The sequence below is a fragment of the Salmo salar genome, chromosome ssa13, assembly GCF_905237065.1.
Source record: "Salmo salar chromosome ssa13, Ssal_v3.1, whole genome shotgun sequence".
Taxonomy (NCBI): domain Eukaryota; kingdom Metazoa; phylum Chordata; class Actinopteri; order Salmoniformes; family Salmonidae; genus Salmo; species Salmo salar.
In genome coordinates, this window is record NC_059454.1 from 8,835,796 (window position 1) to 8,848,508 (window position 12,713).

The 12,713-nt window shown below is 41.7% G+C and overlaps 1 protein-coding gene across 3 annotated transcripts in view; it reads left to right on the forward strand.

Annotated features, from left to right (window-relative positions):
• The window catches only part of LOC106566369 (guanine nucleotide-binding protein G(t) subunit alpha-2-like), a 29,826-nt gene extending 17,518 nt beyond the window's left edge, over positions 1–12,308 (forward strand). For all 3 annotated transcript variants that reach the window (XM_014134321.2, XM_014134320.2, XM_014134319.2), the window contains exons 5-10: positions 3,664–3,824; positions 5,745–5,873; positions 9,203–9,332; positions 9,663–9,816; positions 10,426–10,630; positions 11,722–12,308. In XM_014134321.2, the coding sequence (XP_013989796.1) occupies positions 3,664–3,824; positions 5,745–5,873; positions 9,203–9,332; positions 9,663–9,816; positions 10,426–10,613 (762 nt within the window). In that variant the 3' untranslated portion in view covers positions 10,614–10,630; positions 11,722–12,308. The remainder of the gene's footprint in view (positions 1–3,663; positions 3,825–5,744; positions 5,874–9,202; positions 9,333–9,662; positions 9,817–10,425; positions 10,631–11,721) is intronic.
• Positions 12,309–12,713: the final 405 nt, after the last annotated feature.

Sequence of the window (12,713 nt, forward strand, 5' to 3'; positions counted from 1 at the left end):
GTATAGACATGTTAGACAGTATAGACATGTTATACTATACTGTATAGGCATGTTATACTATACTGTATAGGCATGTTATACTATACTGTATAGACATGTTATACTATACTGTATAGACATGTTATACTGTATAGACATGTTATACTGTATAGACATGTTATACTATACTGTATAGGCATGTTATACTATACTGTATAGACATGTTATACTATACTGTATAGACATGTTATACTATACTGTATAGACATGTTATACTATACTGTATAGACATGTTATACTATACTGTATAGGCATGTTATACTATACTGTATAGACATGTTATACTATACTGTATAGGCATGTTATACTATACTGTATAGCCATGTTATACTATACTGTATAGACATGTTATACTATACTGTAGACATGTTATACTATACTGTATAGGCATGTTATACTATACTGTATAGGCATGTTATACTATACTGTATAGGCATGTTATACTATACTGTATAGACATGTTATACTATACTGTATAGACATGTTATACTATACTGTATAGGCATGTTATACTATACTGTATAGACATGTTATACTATACTGTAGACATGTTATACTATACTGTATAGGCATGTTATACTATACTGTAGTCATGTTATACTATAATGTATAGGCATGTTATACTATACTGTATAGGCATGTTATACTATACTGTATAGACATGTTATACTATACTGTAGACATGTTATACTATACTGTATAGGCATGTTATACTATACTGTAGACACTTTATACTATACTGTATAGCCATGTTATACTATACCGTATAGGCATGTTATACTATACCGTATAGGCATGTTATACTATACCGTATAGGCATGTTATACTATACTGTATAGGCATGTTATACTATACAGTATAGACATGTTAGACAGTATAGACATGTTATACTATACTGTATAGGCATGTTATACTATACTGTATAGACATGTTATACTATACTGTATAGGCATGTTATACTATACCGTATAGGCATGTTATACTATACCGTATAGGCATGTTATACTATACTGTATAGGCATGTTATACTATACTGTATAGACATGTTATACAGTATAGACATGTTATACTATACTGTATAGGCATGTTATACTATACTGTATAGGCATGTTATACTATACTGTATAGGCATGTTATACTATACTGTATAGACATGTTATACTATACTGTATAGACATGTTATACTATACTGTATAGACATGTTATACTATACTGTATAGACATGTTATACTATACTGTATAGACATGTTATACTATACTGTATAGGCATGTTATACTATACTGTATAGACATACTATACTGTATAGACATGTTATACTATACTGTAGACATGTTATACTATACTGTATAGGCATGTTATACTATACTGTATAGGCATGTTATACTATACTGTATAGACATTTTATACTATACTGTATAGGCATGTTATACTATACTGTATAGGCATGTTATACTATACTGTATAGGCATGTTATACTATACTGTATAGGCATGTTATACTATACCGTATAGGCATGTTATACTATACTGTATAGGCATGTTATACTATACAGTATAGACATGTTAGACAGTATAGACATGTTATACTATACTGTATAGGCATGTTATACTATACTGTATAGGCATGTTATACTATACTGTATAGACATGTTATACTATACTGTATAGACATGTTATACTGTATAGACATGTTATACTGTATAGACATGTTATACTATACTGTATAGGCATGTTATACTATACTGTATAGACATGTTATACTATACTGTATAGACATGTTATACTATACTGTATAGACATGTTATACTATACTGTATAGACATGTTATACTATACTGTATAGGCATGTTATACTATACTGTATAGACATGTTATACTATACTGTATAGGCATGTTATACTATACTGTATAGCCATGTTATACTATACTGTATAGACATGTTATACTATACTGTAGACATGTTATACTATACTGTATAGGCATGTTATACTATACTGTATAGGCATGTTATACTATACTGTATAGGCATGTTATACTATACTGTATAGACATGTTATACTATACTGTATAGACATGTTATACTATACTGTATAGGCATGTTATACTATACTGTATAGACATGTTATACTATACTGTAGACATGTTATACTATACTGTATAGGCATGTTATACTATACTGTAGTCATGTTATACTATAATGTATAGGCATGTTATACTATACTGTATAGGCATGTTATACTATACTGTATAGACATGTTATACTATACTGTAGACATGTTATACTATACTGTATAGGCATGTTATACTATACTGTAGACACTTTATACTATACTGTATAGCCATGTTATACTATACCGTATAGGCATGTTATACTATACCGTATAGGCATGTTATACTATACCGTATAGGCATGTTATACTATACTGTATAGGCATGTTATACTATACAGTATAGACATGTTATACTATACTGTATAGGCATGTTATACTATACTGTATAGACATGTTATACTATACTGTATAGGCATGTTATACTATACCGTATAGGCATGTTATACTATACCGTATAGGCATGTTATACTATACTGTATAGGCATGTTATACTATACTGTATAGACATGTTATACAGTATAGACATGTTATACTATACTGTATAGGCATGTTATACTATACTGTATAGGCATGTTATACTATACTGTATAGGCATGTTATACTATACTGTATAGACATGTTATACTATACTGTATAGACATGTTATACTATACTGTATAGACATGTTATACTATACTGTATAGACATGTTATACTATACTGTATAGGCATGTTATACTATACTGTATAGACATACTATACTGTATAGACATGTTATACTATACTGTAGACATGTTATACTATACTGTATAGGCATGTTATACTATACTGTATAGGCATGTTATACTATACTGTATAGACATTTTATACTATACTGTATAGGCATGTTATACTATACTGTATAGGCATGTTATACTATACTGTATAGGCATGTTATACTATACTGTATAGGCATGTTATACTATACTGTATAGGCATGTTATACTTTACTGTAGACATGTTATACTTTACTGTAGACATGTTATACTATACTGTATAGGCATGTTATACTATACTGTATAGACATGTTATACTATACTGTATAGGCATGTTATACTATACTGTATAGGCATGTTATACTATACTGTATAGGCATGTTATACTATACTGTATAGGCATGTTATACTATACTGTATAGGCATGTTATACTATACTGTATAGACATGTTATACTATACTGTATAGGCATGTTATACTATTGCAGAGTTGCTGGAAGTTCCGGTTGTCAGGGGAAATGGAATGAGAGCCTTTGACGGGACTTAATCTTTTTGGATGTTAAGAAGGCGAAACTTCATCTTAACTCTTCCTCCACATTCACTGGATTGGTTGAACAGTGCAGAAGAGAACCCCCCCCCCCAGTTTTTTTTGTATTCTCTTCAAGACCAGAATGTGTGTAAGGGGGGGGGTCTACATTAGTTTCAGGTGTTTCTTTTATGCCTGGTTATGTTACGTTATACTATACTGATGTATGTATGGGTGTTGTTCTCTGTGTGTCCAGGATGAAGGCACGAAGCTGGAGAACCTATCCAACTCTACTGAGGAGGGAACCATGTCTCCTGAGCTGGCTGAGTGCATCAAGAAGCTGTGGCTGGACCCTGGCATCCAGGAGTGTTTCGAGTCAGCAGCTGAGGGCTACCATCTCCTCGACTCCGCTCACTAGTGAGTCTATGGCATGGCTCAATAACCAGATTCAGACGCGGGCCGTTTTTTTCCTTGATTGGATGGTCAGGGGGCCAGAACATAATTACAAATCATTCGTAGACTGCAAATTGACAGCAAGAAGCCCAAGCAGATATAATATTTGACTGAAAGACAATTATTTCAAATCTTTCTGACATTTGTATAAGATCACATATCTATCTGTTATGCATGAGAATACTTTGGAACAGATTTCCAAAATGAAAATCACTTTGCTGGTGTTTTTACAGTCTTATACTGAACAAAAATATAAACGCAACATGTAAAGTGTTGGTTTCATGTTTCATGAGCTGAAATAAAAGATCCCAGAAATTGTCCATACGCACAAAAAAAAAAATTATATCAAATTTAGTGCTCACATTTGTTTACATTTCTCATTTGCCAAGATAATCCAGCCACTTGACAGGTGTGGCATATCAAGAAGCTGATTAAACAGCATGATCATTACACAGGTGCACCTTGTATTGGGGACAATAAAAGGCCACTCTAAAATGTGCAGTTTTGTCACACAACACAATGCCACAGCTGTCTCACGTTGAGGGAGCGTGCAATTGGCATGCTGACTACAGGAATGTCCATCAGAGCATTGAATGATAATTTCTCTACCATAAGCCACCTCCATTGCCGTTTTAGAGAATTTGGCAGTACACCCAACCGGCCTCACAACCGTAGACCACGTGTAACCACGCCAGCCCAGGACATCCACATCCGGCTTCTTCACATGCGGGATCGTCTGAGACGAGCCACCCGGACATCTGATGAAACTGTGGGTTTGCACAATGGAAGAATTTCTGTAGAAATTTTCAGAAACCGTCTCAGGGAAGCTCATTTGAGGGCTCGTTGTCCTCACCAGGATCTTGACCTGACTGCAGTTCCCTGTTGTAACCGACTTAAGTGGGCAAATGCTCACCTTCGATGGCCACTGGCACACTGGAGAAGTGTGCTCTTCACGGATGAATCCCGGTGTAGCGTTGTGTAGGCCAGCGGTTTGCTGACGTCAACATTGTGAACAGAGTGCCCCATGGTGGAGGTGGGGTTATGGTATGGCATGCAGGCATAAGCTACAGACAACAAACACAATTGCATTTTATGGATGACAATGAGATATCGTGATGAGATCCTGAGGCCCATTGTTGTGCCATTCATCAGCTGCCATCCCCTTTTCAGCATGATAATGCATGGCCCCGTCTCAAGGATCTGTACACTATTCATGAAAGCTGAAAATGTCCCAGTTCTTCCATGGCCTGCATACTCACCAGACATGTCACCGATTGAGCCTGTTTGGGATGCTCTGGATTGACATGTACGACAGCGTGTTCCAGTTCCTGCCAATATCCAGCAACTTCACACAGCCATTAAAGAGGAGAGGGACAACATTCCACAGCCCACAATCAACAGCCTGATCAACTCTATGTGAAGGAGATATTGTGCTGCATAAGGCTAATGGTGGTCACACCAGATACTGACTGGTTTTCTGATCCACGCCCCTACTTTTTTTAAATTAAGGTATCTGTGATCAACAGATGCATATCTATATTCCCAATCATGTCAAATCCATACATTAGGGCCTAATTTATATGAACTGTAACTCAGTAAAAATCTTTGAAATTGATGCATGTTGCATTTATATTTTTGTTCTGTGTTTTTTTTTTTGTTCAGAAAAATTGAGGGGCCAAATAAAATCAATCACGGGCCAAAGTTTGGCCTGCGGGCCGCCAGCTGAGGATCCCTGGTCTATGGCCTCTGTGGATGCTAGACAGTGCTGTTGTCTTTGGGTTCTAGTTACTGTAAAGCACTCTGTGATAACTGCTGATCTAAAAAGGGCTTTATAAATACATTTTATCGATTAGTTGATTGATTGACTCTGCCTCTCTCCCACAGCTTCCTCAGTGACCTGGAGCGCATCACCCAGGCTGACTTCACCCCAAATGACCAGGACATCCTTCGGTGCAGGATCAAGACCGGCGGGGTCAATGAGGAGAGGTTTATCTGCAAAGATGTCAATTTCAGGTGATGCTACAGTAGCTAACTACCTGGCTGCTTTGTCACAGTACATTATAGTTCACCCGCAAAGACGTCAAATGAAGGCGAAGTAGTGTAACTGGTGCGATTGAACCAGCGACTTCTTACCCAACACCTTAACCATTAGACCAGGGGTCTCCAACCCTGTTCCTGGAGAACTACTGTCCTGTAGGTTTACACCAGAGCTCTCCAACCCTGTTCCTGGAGAACTACTGTCTTGTAGGTTTACACTAGAGCTCTCCAACCCTGTTCCTGGAGAACTACTGTCCTGTAGGTTTACACCAGGGCTCTCCAACCCTGTTCCTGGAGAACTACTGTCCTGTAGGTTTACACCAGAGCTCTCCAACCCTGTTCCTGGAGAACTACTGTCCTGTAGGTTTACACTAGAGCTCTCCAACCCTGTTCCTGGAGAACTACTGTCCTGTAGGTTTACACCAGAGCTCTCCAACCCTGTTCCTGGAGAACTACTGTCCTGTAGGTTTTCGCTCCAACCCCAGTTGTAACTAACCTGATTCAGTTTATCAACCAGTTAATGATTAGAATCAGGTGCGCTAAATTAGGGTTGGAACAAAAACCTACAGGACGGTAGCTCTCCAGGAACATGGTTGGAGAGCCTTGCATTAGACCAAGAGAAAATCCTTGTGATCTGAAAGCAGCATTTGGGCTTACAAGTCTAAGGCTGTGTTTACACAGACAGCCCGATTGTGTTATTATTTTTCACTACTTGGTCTTTTGACCAAATCAGATCAGCTCGTTTGCCAATAACTGGGCAAAATATCAGAATTGGGTTGTCTCTGTAAACACAGCCCAACTTAAGGCAGGGCTACGTCTTAACAAGAGCGTGATTCCAAATCACCTCTGCTTCACTAGCTACTGTTGGGACATGGCTGCTGAAGTAATGTGTTTACTGTAGCAACGTAGCAGTGTTAAATCAAATCAAATGTTATTTGTTACATGCGCTGAATACAACAGGTGTAGACCTTACAGTGAAATGCTTACTTACAAGCCCTTAACCAACAATGCTTTAAGAAGTTAAGAAAAATAAGTGTGAAGTAAAAAAATGTAAAATAAAAGTAACAAATAATTAAACAGCAGCAGTAAAATAACAATAACGAGGCTATATGCAGGGGGTACCGGTACGGAGTCAATGTACGGGGGCACCAGTTAGTCGAGGTAATTGAGGTAATATGTACATGTAGCTAGAGTTAAAGTGACTATGCATAGATAATAAACAGAGATTAGCAGCAGCATAAAAGAGGGGTCTGGGTAGCCCTTTGACTAGCTGTTCAGGAGTCTTATGGCTTGGGGGTAGAAGCTGTTAAGAAGCCTTGTGGACCTAGACTTGGTGCTCCGGTACTGCTTGCCGTGCAGTAGCAGAGATGACAGCCTATGACTAGGGTGGCTGGAGTCTGACAATTTTTATTGCCTTCCTCTGACACCGCCTGGTATAGAGATCCTGGATGGCAGGAAGCTTGGCCCCAGTGATGTACTGGGCTGTACGCAACACCCTCTGTAGTACCTTATAGTACCCGTACGCAACACCCTCTGTAGTACCTTGCGGTCGGAACCCAAGAAGTTGCCATACCAGGCAGTGATGCAACCATTCAGGATGCTCTCGATGGCGCAGCTGTAGAACCTCTTGAGGATCTGAGGACCCATGCCGAATCAGTCTCCTGAGGGGGAATAGGCTTTGACGTGCCGTCTTCACGACTGTCTTGGTGTCCTTGGACCATGTTAGTTTGTTGGTGATGTGGACGCCAAGGAACTTGAAGCTCTCAACCTACTCCACTACAGCCCCGTCGATGAGAATGGGGGCGTGCTCAGTCCTCCTTTTCCATATTTACTGTAGCAACGTAGTAGTGTCTATACCGTAGCAACGTAGTAGTGTCTATACCGTGGCAACATAGTAGTGTCTATACCGTGGCAACATAGTAGTGTCTATACCGTGGCAACATAGTAGTGTCTATACCGTGGCAACGTAGTAGTGTCTGTACCGTGGCAACGTAGTAGCGTCTGTACCGTGGCAACGTAGTAGTGTCTGTACCGTGGCAACGTAGTAGTGTCTGTACCGTGGCAACGTAGTAGTGTCTATACCGTGGCAACGTAGTAATGTCTTTACCATGGCAACGTAGTAGTGTCTTTACCATGGCAACGTAGTAGTGTCTTTACCATGGCAACGTAGTAGTGTAGTGTCTTTACCATGGCAACGTAGTAGTGTCTTTACCATGGCAACGTAGTAGTGTCTTTACCATGGCAACGTAGTAGTGTCTATACCGTGGCAACATAGTAGTGTCTATACCGTGGCAACGTAGTAGTGTCTATACCGTGGCAACGTAGTAGTGTCTATACCGTGGCAACGTAGTAGTGTCTATACCGTGGCAACGTAGTAGTGTCTATACCGTGGCAACATAGTAGTGTCTATACCGTGGCAACGTAGTAGTGTCTATACCGTGGCAACGTAGTAGTGTCTATACCGTGGCAACGTAGTAGTGTCTATACCGTGGCAACGTAGTAGTGTCTATACCGTGGCAACGTAGTAGTGTCTTTACCGTGGCAACGTAGTAGTGTCTGTACCGTGGCAACGTAGTAGTGTCTATACCGTGGCAACGTAGTAGTGTCTATACCGTGGCAACGTAGTAGTGTCTATACCGTAGCAACGTAGTAGTGTCTATACCGTAGCAACGTAGTAGTGTCTTTACCATGGCAACGTAGTAGTGTCTATACCGTAGCAACGTAGTAGTGTCTTTACCATGGCAACACAGTAGTGTCTATACCGTGGCAACGTAGTAGTGTCTATACCGTGGCAACGTAGTAGTGTCTATACCGTGGCAATGTAGTAGTGTCTATACCGTGGCAACGTAGTAGTGTCTGTACCGTGGCAACGTAGTAGTGTCTGTACCGTGGCAACGTAGTAGTGTCTATACCGTAGCAACGTAGTAGTGTCTTTACCATGGCAACGTAGTAGTGTCTATACCGTAGCAACGTAGTAGTGTCTTTACCATGGCAACATAGTAGTGTCTATACCGTGGCAACGTAGTAGTGTCTATACCGTGGCAACGTAGTAGTGTCTATACCGTGGCAACGTAGTAGTGTCTGTACCGTGGCAACGTAGTAGTGTCTGTACCGTATGTGATTCCTGCTGGAGTTGAACCATCCATCTTTGTATTGCAAGTGCCACGCTCTCACCATATACACCAACTATGTGTAAAAAGCACACAGTGGAGGAGCTCATGATACTGTACTGGAGTTACTGACTGCTCCTCTCCTGTAAAAAGGGCTTTATAATTGATTGATTGTTGTGTCTCTCTAACGGACAGGATGTTTGATATGAGTGGCAGAAGAGAAGAGAGGAAGAAGTGGATCCACTGTTTCCAGGGCGTCCATTGCATCCTGTTCTGTAGTTCCCTCAGCGCGTATGACCTGGTGCTGCTGGAGGACGAGGAAATGGTGAGTGATTACACACACACTGTTTCACACACACACACACACACACACACACTGTTTCACACTCACACACACACACACACACACACACACACACACACACACACACACACACACACACACACACACACACACACACACACACACACACACACTTCAAAGCTAAACTAAAAGGAGGGTACAGATGAGAGACGCTGATATGGCTCAACCATATTGCACACCTCACCAGCTAGTGTGACCGCAGCTAGCTAGTGGAGGTTGATCTCGACTGTTCAGTAGCCCGACGACGGCTGCGACATCCTTCATTCCTCTTCTGTCCTCTACTCTTTTCAGAACCGCATGCACGAGTCTCTCCATCTATTCAACAGTATCTGCAACCACAGGTTCTTCGAGGACACCATCCACGTGCTCTTCCTCAACAAGAAGGACATCTTCCAGGAGAAGATCAAGAATGTCCACCTCAATGTCTGCTTCCCCGACTACGATGGTGAGTCCTACTCTGAGTCCCAAATGGCAAAAAAATATGTTTTCCATGACCTTTTGACCTTTCAGTTTGAGTTTATTCACCGTGTGTGATGAATGAATACAGGCTGAATTATATCCGGCAGTGATTGGGAGTCCCATAGGGCTGCGCACAATTGGCCCAGCGTCGTCCGGGTTTGGCTGTCATTGTAAATAAGAATTTGTTCTTAAATGACTTGCCTAGTTAAATAAAAGGTTAAATAAAAATAATATATATATTAAAAAAATGAATACATTGAAATCTTTCTCACTCAATTAAAACACATTAAGAAACTCCCTCTTATACCCTCTGTCAAACACATACGAAGACACCAGCAACTAGTCTCTGATCAGTTTTTACAGCTCTCTTATCTCCCTATAGGGCCTAACACATACGAAGACACCAGCAACTAGTCTCTGATCAGTTTTTACAGCTCTCTTATCTCCCTATAGGGCCTAACACATACGAAGACACCAGCAACTAGTCTCTGATCAGTTTTTACAGCTCTCTTATCTCCCTATAGGGCCTAACACATACGAAGACGCCAGCAACTAGTCTCTGATCAGTTTTTACAGCTCTCTTATCTCCCTATAGGGCCTAACACATACGAAGACGCCAGCGACCACGTGAAGATGCAGTTTGAGTCTCTGAACTTGAGGCAGGCGGAGAAACCCATCTACACCCACATCACCTGCGCTGTAGACACACAGGACGTGAACCAGGCCTTCAACACCATCACAGACGTCATCAAAATCAACCTAAAAGACGCCGGGCTGTTCTGAGCAGCTCCTGACTGAAGGTACAGTATGACAGGCCTGTATTACTGCCTGACACACGCACACACCTCAGTGCTGAACAGGAAATCATGTAGGACCGACATTAGTCCTGTGGCCTCACTGAAACAAGGCCCGGCTGCGAACAGACCATCTGCAGACACACTGTAATAAGGCCTGGCTGTGGACAGACCATCTGCTGACACACTGTAATAAGGCCCGGCTGTGGACAGACCATCTGCTGACACGCTGTAATAAGGCCCGGCTGTGGACAGACCATCTGCAGACACACTAATAAGGCCCGGCTGTGGACAGACCATCTGCTGACACACTGTAATAAGGCCTGGTTGTGGACAGACCATCTGCTGACACACTGTAATAAGGCCCGGCTGTGGACAGACCATCTGCTGACACACTGTAATAAGGCCCGGCTGTGGACAGACCATCTGCTGAAACGCTGTAATAAGGCCCGGCTGTGGACAGACCATCTGCTGACACACTGTAATAAGGCCCAGCTGTGGACAGACCATCTGCAGACACACTGTAATAAGGCCCGGCTGTGGACAGACCATCTGCTGACACACTCCATCTCCACCCTATCCCTGTCCCTCCATCTCCACCCTATCCCTGTCCCTCCATCTCGACCTTATCCCTGTCCCTCCATCTCCACCCTATCCCTGTCCCTCCCTCTCCACCCTATCCCTGTCCCTCCCTCTCCACCCTATCCCTGTCCCTCCCTCCCCATCACCACCCTATCCCTGTCCCTCCATCACCACCCTATCCCTGTCCCTCTCCACCCTATCCCTCCCCATCTCCACCCTATCCCTGTCCCTCCCTCCCCATCTCCACCCTATCCCTGTCCCTCCCTCCCCATCCCCACCCTATCCCTGTCCCTCCATCTCCACCCTATCCCTGTCCCTCCTATATTAGAGCAGCTGTGAGGCATTGCAGTATTGGAGCGTGTCCTTTTGTTCCAGTTTAGGGGACCAAAACAAAACTGAATGTGCAGACATGATTGGTCTATAACACTCCCAAAAATGTTTTTCAAAAAAATAATGTATGAATGTTAAAAAAGTGACATATTAAATGGACTTCCTTTTTTTCTTCATCTCTCCAGAACTTCCATCACCCAACTCCTTGGTTTTATTTAGGCACTGTGCTGGAGGAGGTGGACAGTTGGTAGACAACTGTTTATCTGCTGTCATCGTCACCACCACCGAGCCCTGGGTTCCTCGGATGCATCCCTCTACTACAACATCATCATCATCATCAAGTCCATTGGGTAGAAAACAGTAGTATCAACATTTAACATTTTTGTTGTAAAAAAAAAATAACAAAAAAAATGCTCCTTGGCGTGAAGCATTTGGACGGCACTTATATTGTGTAATGTCCCTTTAAAACCCCCTGAAGCTAGTGTATTTGTTTTACCTTCAGTAGTCTCCTGCTGTTTCTCTTTAACTTGTAAAAAGTTACCAAGTTAACAGCAGATATTTGAAAATTGTCATCCATTTCTAATTTAATCTATTTTAATAGCATAAACTGTGTATTGTGAGACACAAGCTTAGACTAAATAAGAATAGACCGAACTCTATTTTGACCAGACCAATATATCTTACTGTGAGAAAGAGAACGTTTTGAATATTACGTTTGTTCTTATTTTTGAGGTGTAGAGACATAAAATAAAGTTGGATAGACTTCTCTGTACTCTTGTTTTTGATAACTGAAGTTTACACCGATTACACCGACAGTACCAGACACCGATTACCCCGACCGTACCAGACACCGATTACACAGACCGTACCAGACACCGTTTACACCGACCGTACCAGACACCAATTACACCGACCGTACCAGACACAGTTTACACCGACCGTACCAGACACCGATTACCCCGACCGTACCAGACACCGATTACACCGACCGTACCAGACACCGATTACACCGACCGTACCAGACACCGATTACCCCGACCGTACCAGACACCGATTACACCGACCGTACCAGACACCGATTACCCCGACCGTACCAGACACCGATTACCCCGACCGTACCAGACACCGATTACACCGACCGTACCAGACACCGATTACACCGACCGTACCAGACACC